Raw genomic sequence first — 23,105 nt, 5'->3', positions numbered from 1 at the left:
TAATATATAATTATGATTGTCTTACATCTAGGTTTAGAAGATCTGAATATGACAGAGGCAGCAGATTTTATTGATGAAGTTTGTTTTCATGAAAGCGAGTGAGCCGTGTCTCTCTACAGTCAGAGGTTTTTGTACGGCGGCTCAATGAGTTTGTATCACTGTGGTGGACTTTTGGTGGAGGAACCAGACTGGATGTTGGAAGTAAGTCAAATTTAAAGCTACTCTTTTATAATCAAATTTCTTGTTTTGGATATATTGTTTTCAAATAAAACCAGGAAAAATTATGCATATTTTTTGTTTCAAACAAACAGAACATTTAGAAAAATAAAGAAGTCATTCTGTGAACTAAAATCTGAAATCTAAATTTGTAGACAATTAGGTTCTGCTTAAGGGTGAAACAAAGACAGAATTTATAGGTGTTTTATCTAAATAGTAGGTTTAGTTTAGTCTAAAGTCAGAGAGCCGTGTCTCTAAGAGTCAGAGGTTTTTGTACGGCGGCTCAATGAGTTTGTATCACTGTGGTACACGTTTGGTGGAGGAACCAGACTGGAGTTTGGAAGTAAGTCACAGTAAAAGCTTTTATTCAGTAATAATTATCTATATCTCACTTTGATAAAGGATGAGACTAAATCGTGATAATTTTGGTGGATAATCTGAGGGTGACAGTTTAGTTTAGTCTGAAAATGTATGAAAACTGTGTCTCTCTGCAGTCAAAGGTTTCTGTACAGCAGCTCAGTCAGTTTGTATGTCTGTGGAGGACTTTGGGTCGTGGAATCAGCCTCTGTGAATGTTTGGATGTTTTCTAGTTATAGCTGTGTGTCCTGTTTAAAGTAGAAACTATATCTTTGTTTTCATCATTTTATTATACTGTGTTTTAAATAAGACCATAAAACAGAGGTTAAAGTTTAAAGCAACACTGGAAGTAAAATGTTAACAATTTGTAGAGTAATCGTTATGACAATAAGGATCAGTTGTCCAAGAATAAACCTTTTGTTTCTAAGTTATTTGAAGCATAATCTTAAAGTACTGATAACAGACATGAGAAAACTTCTGATATTGATCAGAGCTTCTGAACAGTTTAAATTTCTAAGATGTTTTACTAAGTGATAAATAGAACTGTAAACAAATATTTATTCCATTTTAAAAGAAAATTAAAACCAAAGTTATTTTGAATATTAGGTAAAAACGCAATATACTGGTTGTGAGTCAGTACTGATACATTTTAGTTCAAACTGTATTCTGAGTCTTCCTGAGCTGATATGCATGAACAATTTTGAAAAGGAAGTGAAACAGAGCGTGAGCTGAGTGGCTGTTAGAGCAGAAAGACATCTGTCAGAAACTTCTTTATGGAGAAAATCAACTCTAACAGGACAAGAGTTGAAAATGACTGTTGTTAGATTCTAGTTCCTGTCCTCTAACCTGATTGGTGTCTCCTAGGTGATGCCCGTCCCACCCTGACGGTGCTGCCCCCCTCCAGTGAGGAGCTGCAGCAGGGGAAGGCCACCCTCATGTGTCTGGCCAACAAGGGCTTCCCCTCAGACTGGAGTCTGTCCTGGAAGGTGGACGACAGCAGCAGCAGCAGCAGCAGCTGGGAGCAGAGCAGGAGCCCCGGGGTGCTGCAGAAGGACGGCCTCTACAGCTGGAGCAGCACCCTGAGGCTCCCTGCAGACCAGTGGAGGAAGGTGGGCTCTGTGACCTGTGAGGCCACCCAGGGCTCCCAGACTGCAGTCACACAGACGCTGAGGAGAGACCAGTGTTCCCAGTCCTGACCGCACTCTCTGAGACACTGATATTGGCTTTAATCTGTGACTGCTCTCACTTTTTCTCTCCTGATTATTCTCTATACTCACTCAGTCATCTTTGCTTTGTCATGTTGGTCACTATTCAATAATAAAGATTTACTCATCAACTCCTGGTCTCCACCTACTTTATTAATGAGCTTAAAAGTTAGTTTGAAGTCACTGATTTTTATTTTCATGTCATAAATCATTATTTTATTATCCATCCAGAGACTAGGATTGACATCTTTATTGTAAAATATTTATGTTAATCAGAAATTATCTTTCTTGAATCAGACACATTACTTTGGTAACTTATAGATTTAAAAAAACAACATAGAATTGCTGCCATGCTGCTATCAACAGAAGGAAAAGTTCATTTAAAAATAAATGGTCATGGCTAATTAAAATAATGAAAGCATTAAACAAAATGAATCAGTTTCAATAATCTTATTAAAATGTCAGTAGTTCTGAATGGCCTGAACAGCCACTGATCAACTTTGAACTCCTAACAGTTTTTTTAAAAAGCAGGTTTGAATTTTTTGACTTGCTGTTGAACATTTGTTGACTGCAATAAGTTACCACATGGATTTTGTGTTACTTATTTGTAATTCCTTTAAAATCGTTCCTAACACATCATACTTTCTTATTCTGAAATAATACGATCTGACAAAAAGGAAAAAATGAATATAGCAGATGGATAATTCAACAAAGGATTACTTATCATTTTCTTGGATAATTAATGGTTCGACAATTGGAAACAATTTTATTTTTTTATTTTTACCTAAACAGAAAAAAACAATAAAATACCTAATTAGTAATAAAAATATATTTGTAAACAAATAAACATTTTGTGGAAGCTTTTAGTGTTTCAGTTTCAGAGCAGCTGTGGATTCAGATCAGTTCCTCTCCAGCTGAGGGAGGTTTTTGTACGACGTTCTATCACTGTGTGAACGGTGTGTTATCACCCTGCTGACAGTAATAAACTCCTGAATCTTCAGCCTGAACTCCACTGATGGTCAGAGTGTAGTCAGAACCAGATCTACTTCCACTGAAACGAGCTGGAACTCCAGACTGACGAGATGTAGCTAAATAAATCAGGAGTTTAGGAGCTTCTGATGGTTTCTGAAGGTACCAATGGAGGTTGCTGTAAACAGTAGAACTGGTTTTACATCTGATGGAGACGGTCTGTCCTGAAGAAACAGACTGAGATCCAGGACTCTGAGTCAGGATGGTGTCTCCTGATGAACCTGGAAAACATGAAAAACAGCAATTGAGACAAATGATGTTTGATCACAAATGATTGATAATCTGTGAACAGATGAAAGAAAGCATCAGCATCCTGTTTCAGTATTTCTCCATGATGGCAGAATTCGAATTGTCCTGAAGCTGATTTCTTCCTAGAAGCAGTTCTGAGCAGAGAGTCTCACCATGAAGCAGGAGCCCCAGGGTGGTCAGCAGTAGAGTCAGTGACATCATCATTGTGCTGCTGGTGTGTCAGTGGCTCTGAAAGGCCTGGACAGCCACTGATCAACACTGACCTCTTAACAGCTGGGAGCAGAGAGGCAGGACACATATGCAAACACACAGAGTCAGTCACATGGAGCTCAACTAGCAGCAGCTTTCCTCCTCAAACAGACCAGAAAGTTTGTAGGAGGAACTATTAAAAGTTTTATTAAAGCTCCATTATTAATAAACTTGAAGCAATTCAATATATTTTATTCTTGTTAAATGATTTGGTGTTTCATGTCTTTGGTAATTTATCCTTTAATATGTGTATAGTTTGTATCCTGTTTCTTTTAGATTTCTATGTTTTCATCCCTATTTATTATTCTCCCTTTTACATCCATCCATTTCCTGACCCCCTTAACCCCTCATGGGGTCACGGGGTTGCTGGTGCCTATCTCCAGCGTTCACATGGCGAGGGGCGGGGTACACCTTGGACAGGTCGCCAGTCTGTTGCAGGGCTCCCTTTTACATAATGTAAAAATAATATTTTGACCAGATCATCTTGTCTTTCCTAATGAATCTCTTTAAATATTTTGCCATGAGTACTAATCTGGTTTTAAAAGAATCCAAGAGCAGGTAATAAAATTATTTGGATATTTATTATAATATCAGAAAACTTCATCAATTCATTAACTGTGGGCGACCACAAAAAAAGCCGCTGAACTTCTTATGGATGTTATAGCAGGTTATCTTATATCAACATTTTGTAGTCTTTGGTTTTAATTTTTCTTTAATCAGCTATATTTTGGACTAAAACTTATTGGATTTTAAATGACTCAAAACCTCTATAATATTAGTTTTATCAGCCTTCTTTAATCTTGTGAAATGAAACACGTTTCTCTCATCAGTGCTTATGTTCTCTTCAGAGTTAATATTAAATGCCCTTTCTTACCAAATGATTACCAAAACATTAAAGAAACTCCTAGACCTTAGCAAGATCATAGATATCAGTTGGATTAGAACTGATTATCTCATTTAAATGTCTATTTTAATGCAAAAGTTCATTGGGTTTTAAAGGTGGAACAAAAGGATTAAACAAGCTTTACTGCTGGTGTTTTGTTTTTTTGTCCTCACAATTTAAAGAAAAAGAGTTGACTGAAAAATATATTCCAATATTTTCTAAAAGTAAGAGCTTCCTCAACTATCTAAAGATTGAAAAGACCACACCTTTTATTTCTTATAGTTTGAATGTTAATAACACTTGATGAATTTAAAGGCATACTATGCAACATTTTTCAGTTAATTAATGTGTTCCATACCGTTTTGGATGATTAAATGAGTCATTTCAGGTCGAACAAAGGTTTTCTCGGCCGCCCTGGGGGTCTGTGGGGGAAATACCGTACTTGCAATTGCAAGAGCTCACGGCCCGCACACACAGAAGTCTCGCTTTATGGCGAGAACTCCATGTATTTTTGCCCTGCCATTCACTATATGCACGCGCGAAAGCAACAACAAAGAACCGCGTGTTAACGTCAAATAAACATGCAAGCATATTGAGTTTTATTATTATTATTATTATTTATTTTATTTTTTTTATGTTGGCGAGACGCTACCGCGGCGGCCGCGGCTTGGCGCGGCGGCCGCCTCGCCAAGATAGCGCTGCGGGAAGCTTGATGTTCATACCTTCACTGTGTTATGGGCCTTTCAGATAGGAAGCGATTTGCGCTGCGCTGGCCGCGGGGTTCAGCGCATTTGCGCTGCGCTGCGCTGCGCCGGCTGGGTTGCCGGGTCTAGTCATTTGTTTGTTGTTCCAGCTTTTGGTCAGCAGCAAATATGTAAGAAGCAAGCGATAGCACTAGCCCTGCTAGTTCGAAGAAAAAGAGCAGCAAGGAGGAAGAGGCTGTGGGTGCACGAAACCTTCAGGTCCAGAGAGCAGCTTGGGGAGTTCCGGCTTGTGAAAGAGCTCCGTTTTCACAGCGACCGGTTCCAGGTCTACTTGGGGCTGTATATTTAAAAAAAAAAAAAAAAGTATGATGTGTGCTACTAAAAAGCAGCAGAGGCATGTGTGTGTGTGTGTGTGTGTGAAATGTGTTTCCATGCTACAGCTTTCCTCCCGATGTCCCTGTACAGTCGCAAACTTGTGTCATATAGTTCGGGGAATTCAGACACACACAGTATAAGCTTTTCCTCCATTTTGCTTCCTGGTCTTTCCAGCTGATGGCCCGGTTTCTATTGGCCACGCGTGCATTCGTCACGGCGCGCCGCGCTTAAAGTTCAACATAGTTGAACTTTGAGCGCGGCGCGCGAAGCGGTGCGCTGCGCTGTGCTTGCGCTTTGCTCGACGCAGCGATAAACCGCCCTGGCGCGGCGCAAGCCATTGAAAAGAATGGGTTTCACAGCGCAGCAGTGCGGTCGTCGCAGCCTGTCTGAAAGGCCCATAAGTCATTGTACTGCCGTTTTTTCCACTTTTCGTTGCGTTCGCCTGTCTGCTAAGCTCAAACCAACCGCGCCTGGCTTGACGGAGAACCAGAACAGCTGAGCATCTTTACGACAGTGCACTTTTACTTTCGCCCTCTGGGGGGAGCCTCGCTGGAAAATCAACCCCGGTTGCATAGTATACCTTTAAATGATGTGTGGGTTCATTGTGTTTGTTCAGTGAACTGTATCAGTGTCTGCTGCAGATTCCAGCTGCAGAACAAAGTTCAGTTTCTGTTCAGTCAGACTGAGGGAGGTTTTTGTACGATGATTTTTCACTGTGTGAACACGCTCTGACTGTTGATCCAGTGATAACTCTGACAGTAATAAACTCCAGCATCTTCAGCCTGGACTCCACTGATGGTCAGAGTGAAGTCTAATCTATTCCCTGCTCCACTTCCACTGAATCTGGAGGAGATTCCTGACAATCTGGATGATGTGTAGCGGATCAGAGCTTTAGGAGCTTCTCCAGGTTTCTGATGGTACCAGGCCAGGCAGACTTGTGACCCAGAGCTACAATCAGATGCTGAAAGTGCCCTACTGGCCTTACAGTCAATAGTGACAGTCTGACTGAGCTGCACTGATTTGGCTGCTGGTTGAGTCACAACAACATTTTGTCCCTCAGACCCTGAGGAGAGAGAAGAAACACTGGACATGAGATGGTGAGGAGAAACTCAGCTACACTCCAGATGATTTTCACCTGACAGAAAAATGATTTTCCTCACCCTGAGTGAAGCAGAGGAGAGTCCAGATGAGGACGCAGATCAAAGTCATGTTTTTGATGAGGAGGATTTCTGTGTCTTCTGTTGTGATGAAGGACAGCTGTCAGTCCTCCAGTGATCAACTCTCAGGACTATAAACTCTCCCAGAGCACTGGAGCATGGTGCTGCTGATGCAAAGTGGCTCTCTATGGAAATGCTCTGACTGACTCCAGCAGGAACTGGGATCAGGGTGATGATGAGGAGGTTTTATTTATGAATTAATTTGTTTATGTAGGAACTGACTGGAAATGTTTTATTGTAATTTTTTAAACTTGTTTGTTTTTTGTTGCTTTGGACTGTTTGCTTATAACGATAAACATGCAAGCATTTGAAATAAGACTAATCTGACAAATTGTAATATAGTTTGACAAATTTCAATTTTCAGATCTCAAAACACCAGTTTTATTCTATAGTTGATTCTGGAAATGGAAAATTAGACTTGATGGTAAAATGAAATGAATGATAAAATTAGGTTTATAAAAGTAATGTCCGACAGCTGAGTTACATAGAAATTGTGTCATTATTTGGGTTTTTGCTTGGACTTGTTTTGGAACTGATCATCTCCATTCTCTGCATTCTGCACTCAGCTCAGTTAGCTCCCAGCCACCACTCAGCACCATCATCACTTCCACCTGCTGCCACTAATTACCTTCAAGTCATTCCACCTGTTGCTCTGGCTACATATACCTGCCTCACTGGTCCGCTCCCAGCTGGAACTTCTCGTCTGGTCCCACTGTCTGCACACATTGGTCCCCACAGTTCTTCCTGTTGTGCTACCTGGTTTTCCCTCAGACCTGCTCTCGCTCAGACCTCTCTAGTTTGTTGAGCTGCTGCTTCTGTGCACCGCCTGGTAAAGGTTACTCCTGGATCCTCTGTGTCTCGCTCTGCCTCACTGGGAACTTATCAGCAGCTGCTGGTCAAGTGTGGTCCTCTCTGTAACAGCTGGTCAAAGTCAGACGCTATGTGCTTCTTCACTCCTGCCTTCAGCCGCTCCAGTTATCAGCTGCTTTGTTTGCTTGTCACTAACCTATCTTTTATTAAATACTCTCTTTTTTTGTTGTTTAAACACAACTCCATGTCAAGTTTGAATATCAAGATCTCTGCTGTCATCATTAAAAATATTGACTATCTCCAGTTTGTGATAAGCTTTTATATGAATTTATATTGCATTTTTTGCGTTACATTTCATACAAAGATGGTTTTGGAAGATCTTATGGTTTAAGTGATGTCAAGATGGATTTGATTATGTTAATTTGTTTATTGTGTGTGTTACATTCTAATGAAGAATCTTCACTGAAATATTGGAAGGATCTACCTGATAGCAAAAAAAAAAAAAAAAAAATTTAACTCTAATTCTGGCTGTAAGAGGTTGGAATTTTATTTTAATCACTGAGTCATATTTTCTGAACAATTATGTCACTACGATGAAGCCAACATTTAGAATGTGTTTTAAAGTGATATTTATCAGACTGAAAGCTTTAGCTCAGCTCTGAATCCTGGATGTCACCAAAGTTCATTAATGATGCTCACCTGTCTCCTCCCTCAGTGGGTCCAGTCCTCCCACCCCTGATGCTGCTGCCCCCCTCCTTTGAGGAGCTGCAGGATGGGAAGGCCACGCTCCTCTGTCTGGCCTTGGATCTGATGATTTGGTTCAACAATCTTTTAGTAAAACAATTATGTGTTGATAAGGACTATGTCTCTTCCATTTATTTCATCTGTTTTTGTCTCCTCAAAAAAATCCATCCATTAATACATTTTCCAGCTATCAATGGGCGAGGGGCAGGGAACACCCTGGACAGGTCGCCAGTCTATCTCAGGTCCTCAAAATGTTTCGTGAAAAAATGCTTTAATTTGAAATGTCTTGTAGAGTTGTCCCTTTTGGTGACAAGCATGTTTATACATACAGTTTTTAAAGTACATAAAAAAAATGTTAAAACTGATGTCTGAAAAAATCTGATTGTTAAAAGCAATCAGCCAGCTGTGTTTTTAAGGCAGAAACTGTTCATGTAGAGTTTGTTGTGTTGAGAGTCAGAGAGCCGTGTCTCTAACAGTCAGAGGTTTTTGTACGACGGCTCCATCAGTTTGTATCACTGTGGTGGACTTTTGGTGGAGGAACCAGACTGGATGTTGGAAGTAAGTTGAATATTTAATATATCAGATGAATATATGAGTATGTTTATTCAAAATAGTTTTTAGTCTCTAAACTTAGGAGATTTTGAGCTGTAAAAACTTTTAAGCTTTTATTATTTTATTTGAGTGAACAACAAAATATCCAGTTCTTACCAGAAACATGAAGTACCAGAAAAAACATCTTACAATTCAGTCAGGTTAAAATGGGTAAAAATACACCAGGACTTGTTTGTTGTTTTCAGCCAGAATCAGTTTGTTGTGTTCAGAGTCAGAGAGCCGTGTCTCTAACAGTCAGAGGTTTTTGTACGACTCCATCAGTTTATATCACTGTGGAGGATTTTTGGTGGAGGAACCAGACTGGATGTTGGAAGTAAGTTTCTGAGTATCTGTCAAATTTTAACATCTTTGTGAAATAAATGATAACATAGATATTTTTAGGATACAGAAAAATATTTATTTTGAAAATTTCTTTCAAATGTCTATAAGTAATTGTTTACTTAATTTTTTTATGAATGTATTTAATTTTAAAATCACTAAAATATTTTGAAACCCATTTTGTCTTAAAACTGCTGTTTGTGTTTTAAGCTTTGGACAATGAGACTGAAAAGACACCTCAGTTAATCAATGATGGTGGACAAAGAAAAAAGTTTAATTTTGCAATTTCACTACAGGTTTATATTTCTGATTATTTCTATGATGTCAAATTTAAATGATGCTCATGAGTATCTGATTATTTACTTTTACTATGAGGGTCAGTTTTACCTTGTTATTCCCTCCTTGTTGCAAAGTGTAAAATAAGTTAGAGACTGTCTGGCATGAAGGGCAAGAAATTATGTTTTGTTTCATTTTTAAGTAACTTAGTATTTCAGTTCAAATTTAGTTCATTTCTGGTCAACGAGGATTTACATCTCAGTTCATATTTTTCTTTTTAATCCATTTTAAGAAGTTTCACGATGCCTGACGAGTCTGTGCTGATATGCATGAGAGGTTCCTTCAAGGGAAGTGAAACAATGTGCCAGGAAGTGACTGGTGGAGCAGATAAAGATGTTTACTGTATATATAAAATAGTAATTTCTAACACAGTAAAGCTGCTCCCATATCTGCTCTTTGATTACCAGGTGTGTGGTTCCTGTCCTCTAACCTGATTGGTGTCTCCTAGGTGATGCCCGTCCCACCCTGACGGTGCTGCCCCCCTCCAGTGAGGAGCTGCAGCAGGGGAAGGCCACCCTCATGTGTCTGGCCAACAAGGGCTTCCCCTCAGACTGGAGTCTGTCCTGGAAGGTGGACGACAGCAGCAGCAGCAGCAGCAGCTGGGAGCAGAGCAGGAGCCCCGGGGTGCTGCAGAAGGACGGCCTCTACAGCTGGAGCAGCACCCTGAGGCTCCCTGCAGACCAGTGGAGGAAGGTGGGCTCTGTGACCTGTGAGGCCACCCAGGGCTCCCAGACTGCAGTCACACAGACGCTGAGGAGAGACCAGTGTTCCCAGTCCTGACCGCACTCTCTGAGACACTGATATTGGCTTTAATCTGTGACTGATCTCACTTTTTCTCTCCTGATTATTCTCTAGTTTCACTCAATCATCTTTGCTTTGTCATGTTGGTCACTATTCAATAATAAAGATTTACTCTTCAACTCCTGGTCTCCACCTGCTTTCTTAATGAGTTTAAAAGTTAATTTGAAGCCACTGATTTCTTTCCATGTAAAAAATCTGTCCAAAGGCTATGGTTTACCATTTGTTTTGATTTATGTAAAATATGTACGCAATTTATAAACATTTACTACATTTTTTTAAATGAAACATAACACCATGTTTTAAGTTATATATTTAAAAAACATGACATTAAAATTGCTGAGTGTTTACTCTCAATAGAACTAAGAGTTAATTTGATAAGAAATTATCAGGGTCAACTTGTATAATTAAATAATTTGATAAAACGTATATATTTTAATAATCTTATTGATGTCAGTGGCTCTGAAAGGCCTGAACAGCCACTGATCAACTCTGACCCCTTAACAGCTTTTTAAAGAGCGGGTTTATTTTTTATGAACTAGAGCTGAAGTTATTCATTGATTCACTCTTAAACTTTACTAGAATAAGTTCACATTATTATATAAGTTTCGTTTAACTTCTTTGTTATTTTTATCATCTTTCCAAGCTCACAACTTTCTCATTTTGACTTAAGAAAGATCTTAAAAAACTACTCAGTGAATAGAAAATGGATGAATGAATGAATAAATGTATTAAAATTAGTATTTGATGATTAACAGTTAACAACTGTGAAAACTTTAATTTCTAATTCATCTTTTTAATCAGACAGGGAATAAAATTAAAAACTATACTTAGTGACAAAAAATATATCCGAGTAAAGAAATAAACACATTTTATGGAAACTTTTAGTGTTTCAGTTTCAGAGCAGCTGTGGAGTCAGATCAGTTCCTCTCCAGCTGAGGGAGGTTTTTGTACGATGTTCTATCACTGTGTGAACGGTGTGCTGGAATCCTGCTGACAGTAATAAACTCCTGAATCTTCAGCCTGAACTCCACTGATGGTCAGAGTATAGTCAGAACCAGATCCACTTCCACTGAAACGAGCTGGAACTCCAGACTGACTAGATGTAGCTGAATAAATCAGGAGTTTAGGAGCTTCTGATGGTTTCTGAAGGTACCAGTGGAGGCTGCTGTAAACACTAGAACTGGTTTTACATCTGATGGAGACGGTCTGACCTAAAACGACAGACTGAGATCCAGGACTCTGAGTCAGGATGATGTCTCCTGATGAACCTGGAAAACATGAAAAACAGCAATTGAGACAAATTATGTTTGATTGTAAATTATTGATAATCTGTAAACAGATAAAAGAAAGCATCAGCATCTTGTTTCAGTATTTCTCCATGATGGCAGAATTCTAATTGTCCTGAAGCTGATTTCTTCCTAGAAGCAGTTCTGAGCAGAGAGTCTCACCGTGAAGCAGGAGCCCCAGGGTGGTCAGCAGTAGAGTCAGTAACATCATCATTGTGCTGCTGGTGTGTCAGTGGCTCTGAAAGGCCTGGACAGCCACTGATCAACACTGACCTCTTAACAGCTGGGAGCAGAGAGGCAGGACACATATGCAAACACACAGAGTCAGTCACATGGAGCTCAGCTAGCAGCAGCTTTCCTCCTCAAACAGACCAGTCTAAGGAGAAAGTCTAAAACAGGAACTTTTAAAAGGTTCTTTATTATCTTTAAATTAAACTGTAAGCGGTTTTTCAGATACTTTTTTTTTAGATTTTTGTGAATTTGTTTTATATAAATAAACACAGAAAAAAATCATTTGACTGGAAAATTTCTTCTCTCCTATTCAGGCTCATTCTCAGCGGTTTGTTCTCTGTTGTTTTTTTCCCATTTTACATGGTGTCCTTTATTATTTATGAACTTGATTCAGTTGCATCACTGATGTTTGTAAAAAATCTGTCAGATCAAAAAATTATTGTTACAACAAGCTGGGATCTCTGTTTAAAAGACTCATTAAACTGACAAAGAAACCAAAAATACTGCTGTCAGAGTGAGTTTTTTCAGCTGGAAGCCCTCAATAAGCTCAATCATATTGTTATTAGTTTATGTTTCTTTATGTTCTATCAGCTCCATCATATGGATTGTTCATTGTTGCATACATCCTGCTGCTACAAATACTTAAATTCATATTGTCTTACAAATAGCTTTCCTATACATATAAAATATTTCTTTGGGTGTTCCGCTACATTGCTAATAAATTACCAATATTTAGATTGTGTCTCTTTTGTCTGCTGTTTTAACTCTGAGCCTTGCAACAAAATTTCACTTAAATGTACATCATAAAAGTGCAGCTGAATGACAGTAATGTCTAAGTCTGAGTCCTTTTTGTCATTTGATCATTCAGAGAAAATTGTTCATTACTTTATTTTATCCTGACCCAGCAAGTTCAAGTCTCTGTTTGGTATTTAGCCAGTCTTTTCTTTCATTATTTCATCTCTCAAGCAAAAGACACTTGTCTCCACATCTCAGTTGTTTTGTTCTTCTTTGCTCTAAATATCTAAAGGTAATTTTATAACAAAACAACAAACAGAAAGTTTGATCGGTTCATCACTCCAAGAGTATTCATCCAGTCCTAAAAGGAATCCAAGTTTATACAAAACTATTTTGAAATTTAATGATTTACTACAAACTGCAGAATTATCACTTCATGATTTAGAATTATGACAAAATTAAAGAAACCCAACGACTTCACGTTAAAGTTAGGAGATTTTATTTTATTTTATTCATAAAAATGCTCACTGAAATTAAATCTGTTGTTTAAAAATGACTAAAATAAGTTCTGGTGTCAACGCAGATTTTTTGACAATCATGTATTTTTTTATTGTGGGTAGAATAACCAAACATTGTGCTCAAGGAAGAGTAGTGATAATTATGAATAATATTACTCAAGTAAAAGCAAAACGTACAGTGCAGTAAAACTAACCATAAAGTTAATTTTATTTAAAGACTTACTCTGGTAAAAGTAACTGAGTAAATGTAACTAGTTACTACCCACCCCTGATTTTAACTGAAAATCTGATTCAAACATTTAGATTCATGCAAAATATTTGGCATTAAATTGTGTATTTGTTTTGGATGGACTTAAATAAACTTCACTGCAGGTGCTGATTTTTTTTTAAAGCCCATAACATTTTTATAAATGTAGTAACTGGAAAATACATTCTAAATTTGAAAAAAAATCAGAGCTTCATCATATTTCTTAAACCTGAAGGAAATATGTTATTTTTTCTCTTAGTGTCTGAGTTTTAATTACGCTTAATAAAATTAAATGCTGTGTGTGTTCAACTTGTTTATTCTGCTGCTGAAATCTGCAGCAGAGTCTGATACAGTTCACTGAACAAAGTTCAGTTTCTGTTCAGTCAGACTGAGGGAGGTTTTTGTACGATGATTTTTCACTGTGTGAACACGTAGCTACTGTGATAACTCTGACAGTAATAAACTCCAGCATCTTCAGCCTGGACTCCACTGATGGTCAGAGTGAAGTCTAATCCATTCCCTGCTCCACTTCCACTAAATCTGGAGGAGATTCCTGAGAATCTGGATGATGTTCGGTAGATCAGAGCTTTAGTAGCTTCTCCAGGTTTCTGGTGGTACCAGGCCAGGCAGTGGGGGCTACAAGCTACTTGTCTACTGACCTTACAGTCAATAGTAACAGTCTGACTGAGCTGCACTGACTTGGCTGCTGGTTGAGTCACAACAACATTTTGTCCCCCAGACCCTGAGGAGAGAGAAGAAACACTGGACATGAGATGGTGAGGAGAAACTCAGCTACACTCCAGATGATTTTCACCTGACAGAAAAATGATTTTCCTCACCCTGAGTGAAGCAGAGGAGAGTCCAGATGAGGACGCAGATCAAAGTCATGTTTTTGATGAGGAGGATTTCTGTGTCTTCTGTTGTGATGAAGGACAGCTGTCAGTCCTCCAGTGTTCAACTCTCAGGACTATAAACTCTCCCAGAGCACTGGAGCATGGTGCTGCTGATGCAAAGTGCCTCTCTATGGAAATGCTCTGACTGACTCCAGCAGGAACTGGGATCAGGGTGATGATGATGATGAGGTTTAATTTATGAATTAACTAGTTTATGTAGGAATGGGTTGGAAATGTTTAGCATTTTGGATAAATTTACTGTTTATCTCCAGTTTGTTGTAAGCTCTTATATGTTGACTACATTCACATCACATTTATTGACTTTAGGTAGAGAGATTTTAACTACTTTTGAATAGTGGCAATAAAAAGTACAATAACTGAATTTAAAGTAAAAAAGTATTTGAATTACATTTCATACAAAGATGGTTTTGGAATATCTTGTGCTCTAAGTCATGCTCAGTTAAGTCTGATTCTGTTGTGGATGTGTGTGTTTATTTCTAATTTTCACATTTTACTAGTAAAGTGAGGACTTTGATGAACATAATATCTTTTAATCACTGAGTAATATTTCTGAACAATTATGTCACTACAATGAAACCAACATTTAGAATGTGTTTAAAGTGATATTTATCAGACTGAAAGCTTTAGCTCAGCTCTGAATCCTGGATGTCACCAAAGTTCATTAATGATGCTCACCTGTCTCCTCCCTCAGTGGGTCCAGTCCTCCCACCCCTGATGCTGCTGCCCCCCTCCTTTGAGGAGCTGCAGGATGGGAAGGCCACGCTCCGCTGTCCGGCCTTGCATCTGATGATTTGATACAATAATCTTTCAGTGAAAAAATGATGTGTTTTTAAGGAATATGTCTCTTCCGTTCTGCTTCATCTGTACTTTTCTCTCATGAAGAAATATGTTCCCCAAAAATTAGGCTTTCATTTTAAAGTTATTGTACAGTTGTCCCTTTTGATGAAACACATGTGTATACATACTGTATTTATAAAGTATATAACAAAATTATGATAAAAAAATCTGATTGGTAAAAGCAATCAGCCAGCTGTGTTTTTCAGGCAGAAACTGTTCATGTAGAGTTTGTTGTGTTCAGAGTCAGAGAGCCGTGTCTCTAACAGTCAGAGGTTTTTGTACGACGGCTCCATCAGTTTGTATCACTGTGGTACACGTTTGGTGGAGGAACCAGACTGGATGTTAACTGACAGCCACTGATCAACACTGACCTCTTAACAGCTGGGAGCAGAGAGGCAGGACACATATGCAAACACACAGAGTCAGTCACATGGAGCTCAGCTAGCAGCAGCTTTCCTCCTGAAACAGACCAGTCTAAGGAGAACGTCAAAAAGATTAACTATTAAAGTTTTTTTAAAGATCCATTATTAATTAAACTTGAAGAAATTCTATATATTGTATTTTTGTTATATCCTTTGATGTTTGTGTTTTATGTCTTTAGTTATTTATCCTTTAATATGTGTTCACTTTGTATCCTGTTTCTTTTGATTTCCATGTTTTCGTCCCTATTTATTATTTTTCCTCAGCTCTCTAATTGCCTTCATCTTTCTCACCTGAGTGATCCTTATCAGCTGATTTCCTCCACCTGGTCCTCATGCCTTCTCTCTCCCTCTCTTCCCAGTATTTAAACATCCATCCATCCATTTTCTGACCCGTTTTGTTTAATTCTCTTATCACTGGTTCCTCTTATTCGATCCCTCCGGTTGTTTCCCTACCTGTTCATGCTTCAGCTGGGTTTTCCTGCCTGTGATTCTAGCTCTAAGTTCAGCTCTCTAAAACTAAATATTCACTTCTAGATGGTCATGACAGTACTTTTACATGTTACGATGGTTCACACAGCAACATTTTAAAATTGACTATTTTCATAAGATGACGACACCGTACATAATATAAATAAATCATCTTTTGACCAGATCATCTCGTCTCTCCTATTAAATCCCTTAAAATATGTTGGTTTTATTCATCTGTCATGAGTATTGACCTGGTTTTTAAAGAATCCAAGAGCAGATGTTAAAATGATTTGAATATTTCTTATAATATCAGAAAACTATCAATTCATTAACTGTGGGCTGCAACAAAAAAAGCTGCTGAACTTCAGATGGATGTTAGAAGAATTTTAGCAGGGTTTCTTATATCAACATTTTGTAGTCTTTTGTTTATATTTTTCTTTAATCAACAATTTTTTTGGAATAAAACTCATAGGATGTTTAAAACAAAAATGCAGCTTAAGCGAAAATTCAGACTGAAGAAACTCTATTGCCTACCTCCATCAATCAGGGACTCATCCGCCTCCGACACAAGCTAATCAGCTTTGAACTGCTCCTCCTCGAAGCCAATCAGCATCCTGGGTTCATCTTAAAAAGAACTCCACATCCTCGTCTCGCCCTTCTCCTCAGCGAGCAAGCGGTGGCTGCGCCGTGTCCGGTTTGGACTCTGTTGACCGGTTTCAAACTAAACCTGTCAGCCTGCATTGAGTTCTACGTATTGATCTTAACCTAGTTCCATGATGACTTTGCCTGCAGACAAGCTCTCGAATTCCCGAGATATCAGTTTCATATCAGTTATTTCTGAGCGTCGGCTGCTCTCCTCGCTCGGTCACCTCAATCTCGCAGGTGCATCATTTTAAGAGTCACGTTTTTATTTCCAGGCAGCTTGAGCTCACTAATTTCGTTTCCTTCCCTCCTTGAACAGGATACTCTGGTTATGAGTTGCCATTCTGAACTTTCCTTCTGGTCTGGCTTGCTTCTCGTCCGGATTTGAAATACACCTTCTATAATGTCTTTTTGTCTGTAGATGCGTTAAATTTTACGGATGTGCATCCGTAAGTTTTGGAGGATTCTAAAAACAGTTGGTTTGCAGATTCGTGAAATTGTCAAAGAAATTGTTAATCTTGTGGCCTTTCATCTAGAGTTATTTCAGCATTCAGGATGTGAGCTGCGCAACAGCAGACGCTTGTGGAGCCCAATCGTTGGGCGATGGCTATCATCAGCATGCCTCACATATCTGCTCTTACTTTTCATTCATCTTAGCCACCTAATGCTCATCTTAAAGGTAATCTAACTACGAATACTGGTGGTGGATTCAAATCTCATTCAAGTCTCATTAAGCTCGCGTCCTGTCCTGTTCATTCCCTCTTGGTCACTCATTCATTTATGTGCATCATCCCTAAGCATCCTCTGTTATTTATCCTGTCATCCAGGCGGCCCGCCATGCAGTTGTCCTGTTAGTCTGTTCATTCTTTCATGGTCATTCATTTATTCATGTTCCCTGCCATGTTCCCCACTACGTTCCCTGCATACTCCTTGCATGCTTCCTGCATGCTCCCAGTGTGCTCCCTGTGTGTTCCCTGCCATGCTCCCTGCCATGCGGCCTTCCCTGCCATACTCCTTGCCATGTTTCCTTCTATGCTCCTTGCCAGGTGTTTCCTTCTATGCTCCTTGCCATGTGTTTCCTTCTATGCTCCTTGCCACGTGTTTCCTTCTATGCTCCTTGCCACGTGTTTCCTTCTATGCTCCTTGCCATGTGTTTCCTTCTATGCTCCCTGCAACCCACCTCCATCCCCTTCTCCACCATCATAGCAAGCTTCGCCTGGCTTTCCTACGGTCCTCCTTCAACCTCGTCCCTATCAGAGTGTAATTCCTCCTGGACTCTTATGGAATTCCCAGTCACTCCTTAAAACGGTCCGGCAGAAGACCGCCATGCTGAGCCTGGTTCTGCTAGAGGTTTCTTCCCAAAGGGGAGTTTTTCCTCTCCACAGTCGCTTCATGCTTGCTCATCATGGACAGTTCATGCAAACCTGTGTTTATCAAGTTGGACATCAAGCTCAAACAGATCATCATATGGACTGAACAAACTTTGTTTATCTCCACTCCACCACCAGTTTCAGACCCGGGGGGAAATATCCCTATTCTCATACGCCTGCTTATGCATATTGAAGTATAATTCAGCGTGAATTTTTCCTGCCGAGGTCTGAGCGCCAAACTCTTAAAATATTGTATCAATAAAATTATTCTAATTGCCTTTTCTTTCTGTGTGAGTTTTTCTGATTGAATTAGTTTTATAAACCTTCTGCCATGGTGCAGCTTTGCCTGCTGCACCATGGACATTTCAGGGCACTCTCTGGCTCCCATACAGCTCCAGATCCCGTGCTCCACTAAACACCTACGCCTGTCAGTCACTAATCAACCAGCACTCAGCACACCTGTCTGCCTCTCTATTTAAGCTCCCTGCATTCAGTCCTTCCTCGTCGGTTTGTTCTGTTTACTAGTGATGGTGAGATGAAGCCTCATGAGGCATTGAACCACTTGAGCCAACTTGTTCGAGAAAGGGTTCATTTCTTGGAGCTTCATGTGCACACGAAACCACCTACTGGCCAGCTGTATCTTAACATGTGTGATGCATTGATTTTTTTGTCTATTATGGCTCTTGGGAATGACTTCACAAAATGTGTAGGATGAAATCATTTGTCTACATCAATTATGTATACACATATGTGTATAATGAAATATTGTTTGAATGTATTCTCTGTGTGTAATTATTCCCAAAATAGTAGTGTCATGTGATATGGCATGTTGTGTAATAGTCAGACCTCTCAACTTTGATCAAAAGTTAAGAGTGAGATTATGCTAATTTTGGGGGCGGGATTATGGTCAACAATTTCCCCTCAGCAGCAACACTGAAGCACACAGAGGTTCACCCTGCGTCTTTACGCACGATCCAGCTGCTGATGTCTCCCTCTTTTCAGCTCAAAGCACTTCTAGAATGTTACAGTTTATAACATTCTCATCACCTTTCACAGCGACAGCTTTCTCAGTCAGTCGCTGCGCTGACCGGACAAATTTCTATTGCTCTCGTCATTCCAAGAAAAAGTAAAAAACAAAGTAAAAAACACCGTCAGTACGGCGGTGCAGTGGGCAGATTTTACCCCCGTTGGTGCCCTGCGTGCAACTAATAAACAGTGGGGAAAATGCATAACTAAATACTGTAAAGGGCTCCTATAAAGGGAACAGGGGTACTGACAGGTCTGAGATGAAGCCCCTGATGTTACAAGTTTTTTAAAATGACCCTTAAAAATGCGCACCTGAATTAAAGCGCAAGGCAGCACGCCCACCGAAGTGCCACTGATTCTATGTTGTTAAAAAAAAGAGCATGAAACACAGCTAGTAACTCTCCTATTGACTTTAACTGGCACACGTTGCTGCCGATGTGAGGACATTAAACGTAGTGATTCACGTTTTGAATGGTGAACGGTGATAAAAGCACCTGCTCCGAGGGAAAGGAGGGGGGAGAGAAGCAAGCGCTGAGGCACAGAAATACGGTGCATGTAGTTAAAAAATGCAGAATTAATAAAAACGAAACTTTTAAACAGACCAAGTGGCGTTTTAAACTGCATCTGGTTAGCAGAACTGTTTTATGATCCAGCGTGCAGCCATGACTGGTTCTGAATGAACCGATCATCTGGCAAACTCTGAGCCACTTCCTGAAGCAGTCACGTGGTACAGCCGGGCAGCGAGGCTTCGGCCGTCATCGTTTTTGGCTCCTCCCCTAAATGAAGCAAGCTTCGATAAGCGCTTTACGGAAACGCTCCCTCCATTACTCGACACACGCCTCGAAGCCTCGGCACATCACGTAATATCACTACTGTTTACTCCTGTTGCTTCTGCTCATTGCTGCTGACAGCATCCTGTTCTCGTCCAGCCCGTGTTCCCTTCATCTCCGCCCGCCTGTTGTGGTTCTGGTTCTGCTCTCACCCCGGTCCTGCAAGTATTCATCCAGTCGTGCTGCTAATCCTGCTGTGGTTCTGGCTCCAAGTGTCCACTCTGCCGTGCTGCTGGTCTTGCTACCTCCGTGCTCCGGCTCCATCCTGCTTGCCAGTTCCTGCCATCACCATCCTGCTGCTCCAGCCCTGTACAGACTGTTGGGTTATTCATCCTCCACTATCCACCACCTTCAATAAACTCTCCAAACTAGCTCTGCTTGTGTTTGGTTGTGTTCGGGTTCATATAAAGCATGACACCTTCTTTAATCTTGAGAAATGAAACGCGTTTCTCTCATCAGTGCTTATGTTCTCTTAAGGGTTAATATTAAATGTACATTCCTACCACAAGATTACCAAAACATTAAAGAAGCTCCTAGACCTTAGCAAGATAACAGATATCAGTTGGGCTAGAACTGATTATCTCATTTAAATGTCTATTTTACTGTAAATGTTCATTGGGTTTGAAAGGTGGAACAAAGGGATTAAATAAGCTTACTGCTTCTCCTCACCATTTGATGAAAGAGTGGAACCGAAAAATATCCTCAATTTCCTAAAAGGTAGAGCTTCCTCTTTTATCCAACGATTTAAAGGCCCACACCTTTTATTTCTTATAGTTTGAATGTGAATAAGGCTTGATAAATTTAAATGCTTTGTGTTTTTTATGTGTGTGTTCAGTGAACTGTATCTGTGTCTGCTGCAGATTCCAGCTGCAGAACAAAGTTCAGTTTCTGTTCAGTCAGACTGAGGGAGGTTTTTGTACGATGATTTTTCACTGTGTGAACAACCACTGACTGTTGATGTAATGAGCAATCTGACAGTAATAAACTCCAGCATCTTCATCCTGGACTCCACTGATGGTCAGAGTGTAGTCAGAACCAGATCCACTTCCACTGAAACGAGCTGGAACTCCAGACTGACGAGTTGAAGCTCTATAAATCAGGAGTTTAGGAGCTTCTGATGGTTTCTGAAGATACCAGTGAAGCCAGCTACCTACACTCGTGCTGGTCTTACATTTTATTGAGACCGTTTGTCCTGAAGCAACAGACTGAGATCCAGGACTCTGAGTCAGGATGATGTCTGCTGATGAACCTGGAAAACATGAAAAACAGCAATTGAGACAAATTGATTGTACATTATTGATAATCTGTGAACAGATTAAAGGAAGCATCAGCATCCTGTTTAAGTATTTCTCCATGATGGCAGAATTCTAATTGTCCTGAAGCTGATTTCTTCCTAGAAGCAGTTCTGAGCAGAGAGTCTCACCGTGAAGCAGGAGCCCCAGGGTGGTCAGCAGTAGAGTCAGTAACATCATCATTGTGCTGCTGGTGTGTCAGTGGCTCTGAAAGGCCTGGACAGCCACTGATCAACACTGACCTCTTAACAGCTGGGAGCAGAGAGGCAGGACACATATGCAAACACACAGAGTCAGTCACATGGAGCTCAGCTAGCAGCAGCTTTCCTCCTCAAACAGACCAGTCTAAGGAAAAAGTCTAAAAGAGGAACTTTTAAAGTTTTTTTAAAGATCCATTATTAATTAAACTTGAAGAAATTCTATATATTTTATTTTTGTTATATCGCTTGGTGTTTGTGTTTTATGTCTTTAGTTATTTATCCTTTAATATGTTCTCATTTTGTGTCCTGTTTATTTTGATTTCCATGTTTTTGTCCCTATTTATTATTCTTCCTCAGCTCTCTAATTGCCTTCATCTTCCTCACCTGAGTGATCCTTATCAGCTGATTTCCTCCACCTGGTCCTCATGCCTTCTCTCTCCCTCTCTTCCCAGTATTTAAACATCCATCCATCCATCCATTTTCTGACCCGTTTCGTTTAATTCTCTTATCACTGGTTCCTCCTATTCGATCCCTCTGGTTGTTTTCCTACCTGTTCATGCTTCAGCTGGGTTTTCCTGCCTGTGATTCTCGCTCTAAGATCAGCTCTCTAAAATTAAATATTCACTTCTAGACGGTCATGACAGTACTTTTACATGTTACGATGGTTCACACAGCAACATTTTAAAATTGACTATTTTCATAAGATGTCGACACCGCACATAATATAAATAAATCATCTTTTGACCAGATCATCTCGTCTCTCCTATTAAATCTCCTAAAATATGTTGGTTTTATTCATTTGTCATGAGTATTGACCTGGTTTTAAAAGAATCCAAGAGCAGATGTTAAAATTATTTGAATATTTCTTATAATATCAGAAAACTATCAATTCATTAACTGTGGGCTGCAACAAAAAAAGCTGCTGAACTTCAGATGGATTTCAGAAGAATTTTAGCAGGTTATCTTATATCAACATTTTGTAGTCTTTGGTTTATATTTTTCTTTAATCAACAATTTTTTTGGAATAAAACTCATAGGATGTTTAAAACAAAAATAGTTTTATAAACCTTCTGTCATGGTGCAGCTTTGCCTGCTGCACCATGGACATTTCAGGGCACTCTCTGCCTCCCATACAGCTCCAGATCCCGTGCTCCACTAAACACCTACACCTGTCAGTCACTAATCAGCCAGCACTCAGCACACCTGTCTGCCTCTCTATTTAAGCTCCCTGCCTTCAGTCCTTCCTCGTCGGTTTGTTCTGTTTACTCCTGTTTCTTCTGCTCATTGCTGCTGACAGCATCCTGTTCTCGTCCAGCCTGTGTTCCCTTCATCTCCGCCCGCCTGTTGTGGTTCTGGTTCTGCTCTCACCCCGGTCCTGCAAGTATTCATCCAGTCGTGCTGCTAATCCTGCTGTGGTTCTGGCTCCAAGTGTCCACTCTGCCGTGCTGCTGGTCTTGCTACCTCCGTGCTCCGGCTCCATCCTGCTTGCCAGTTCCTGCCATCACCATCCTGCTGCTCCAGCCCTGTACAGACTGTTGGGTTATTCATCCTCCATTATCCACCACCTTCAATAAACTCTCCAAACTAGCTCTGCTTGTGTGTGGTTGTGTTCGGGTTCATATAAAGCATGACGCCTTCTTTAATCTTGAGAAACGAAACGCGTTTCTCTCATCAGTGCTTATGTTCTCTTAAGGGTTAATATTAAATGTACATTTCTACCACAACATTACCAAAGAATGAAAGGAACTCTTAGACCTTAGCAAGATAACAGATATCAGTTGGGCTAGAACTGATTATCTCATTTAAATGTCTATTTTACTGTAAATGTTCATTGGGTTTGAAAGGTGGAACAATAGGGATTAAATAAACTTTATTGCTTGTCCTCACCATTTAATGAAAGAGTGGAATCGAAAAAATATCCTTAATTTCCTAAAAGTTAGAGCTTCCTCATTTATCTAACGATTTAAGGGCCCACACCTTTT

At 39.8% G+C, this 23,105-nt stretch overlaps 7 gene segments (V, D, J or C); 2 read left to right on the top strand and 5 right to left on the bottom strand.

Moving 5' to 3' along the window:
* Positions 1 to 519: 519 nt before the first annotated feature.
* On the top strand, positions 520 to 1,869 carry LOC118565272 (the record flags this gene model as incomplete). The annotated part of the segment is given in 2 exon segments: positions 520 to 559; positions 1,438 to 1,869. Coding segments are annotated over 2 exon segments (372 nt in total), but the record flags the coding sequence as incomplete, so codon positions are not given.
* An 851-nt stretch (positions 1,870 to 2,720) lies between these two features.
* LOC118565269 lies at positions 2,721 to 3,378 on the bottom strand. The segment is given in 2 exon segments: positions 2,721 to 3,028; positions 3,209 to 3,378. Coding segments are annotated over 2 exon segments (360 nt in total).
* Positions 3,379 to 5,962: 2,584 nt separating this feature from the next.
* LOC118565262 lies at positions 5,963 to 6,514 on the bottom strand. The segment is given in 2 exon segments: positions 5,963 to 6,330; positions 6,428 to 6,514. Coding segments are annotated over 2 exon segments (402 nt in total).
* A 1,717-nt stretch (positions 6,515 to 8,231) lies between these two features.
* Positions 8,232 to 10,156, top strand: LOC118565452. The segment is given in 3 exon segments: positions 8,232 to 8,291; positions 8,515 to 8,596; positions 9,753 to 10,156. Coding segments are annotated over 3 exon segments (474 nt in total).
* Positions 10,157 to 11,065: 909 nt separating this feature from the next.
* Positions 11,066 to 11,743, bottom strand: LOC118565268. The segment is given in 2 exon segments: positions 11,066 to 11,373; positions 11,554 to 11,743. Coding segments are annotated over 2 exon segments (360 nt in total).
* Positions 11,744 to 13,472: 1,729 nt separating this feature from the next.
* On the bottom strand, positions 13,473 to 14,039 carry LOC118565266. The segment is given in 2 exon segments: positions 13,473 to 13,864; positions 13,962 to 14,039. Coding segments are annotated over 2 exon segments (375 nt in total).
* A 6,521-nt stretch (positions 14,040 to 20,560) lies between these two features.
* LOC118565267 lies at positions 20,561 to 21,244 on the bottom strand. The segment is given in 2 exon segments: positions 20,561 to 20,880; positions 21,055 to 21,244. Coding segments are annotated over 2 exon segments (372 nt in total).
* Positions 21,245 to 23,105: the final 1,861 nt, after the last annotated feature.

The sequence above is a fragment of the Fundulus heteroclitus genome, chromosome 13 (genome assembly GCF_011125445.2).
Source record: "Fundulus heteroclitus isolate FHET01 chromosome 13, MU-UCD_Fhet_4.1, whole genome shotgun sequence".
In the NCBI taxonomy this organism is placed as follows: domain Eukaryota; kingdom Metazoa; phylum Chordata; class Actinopteri; order Cyprinodontiformes; family Fundulidae; genus Fundulus; species Fundulus heteroclitus.
The sequence above is the reverse complement of the archived record's forward strand: the minus strand, read 5'-3'. Positions and strand labels throughout refer to the sequence as shown.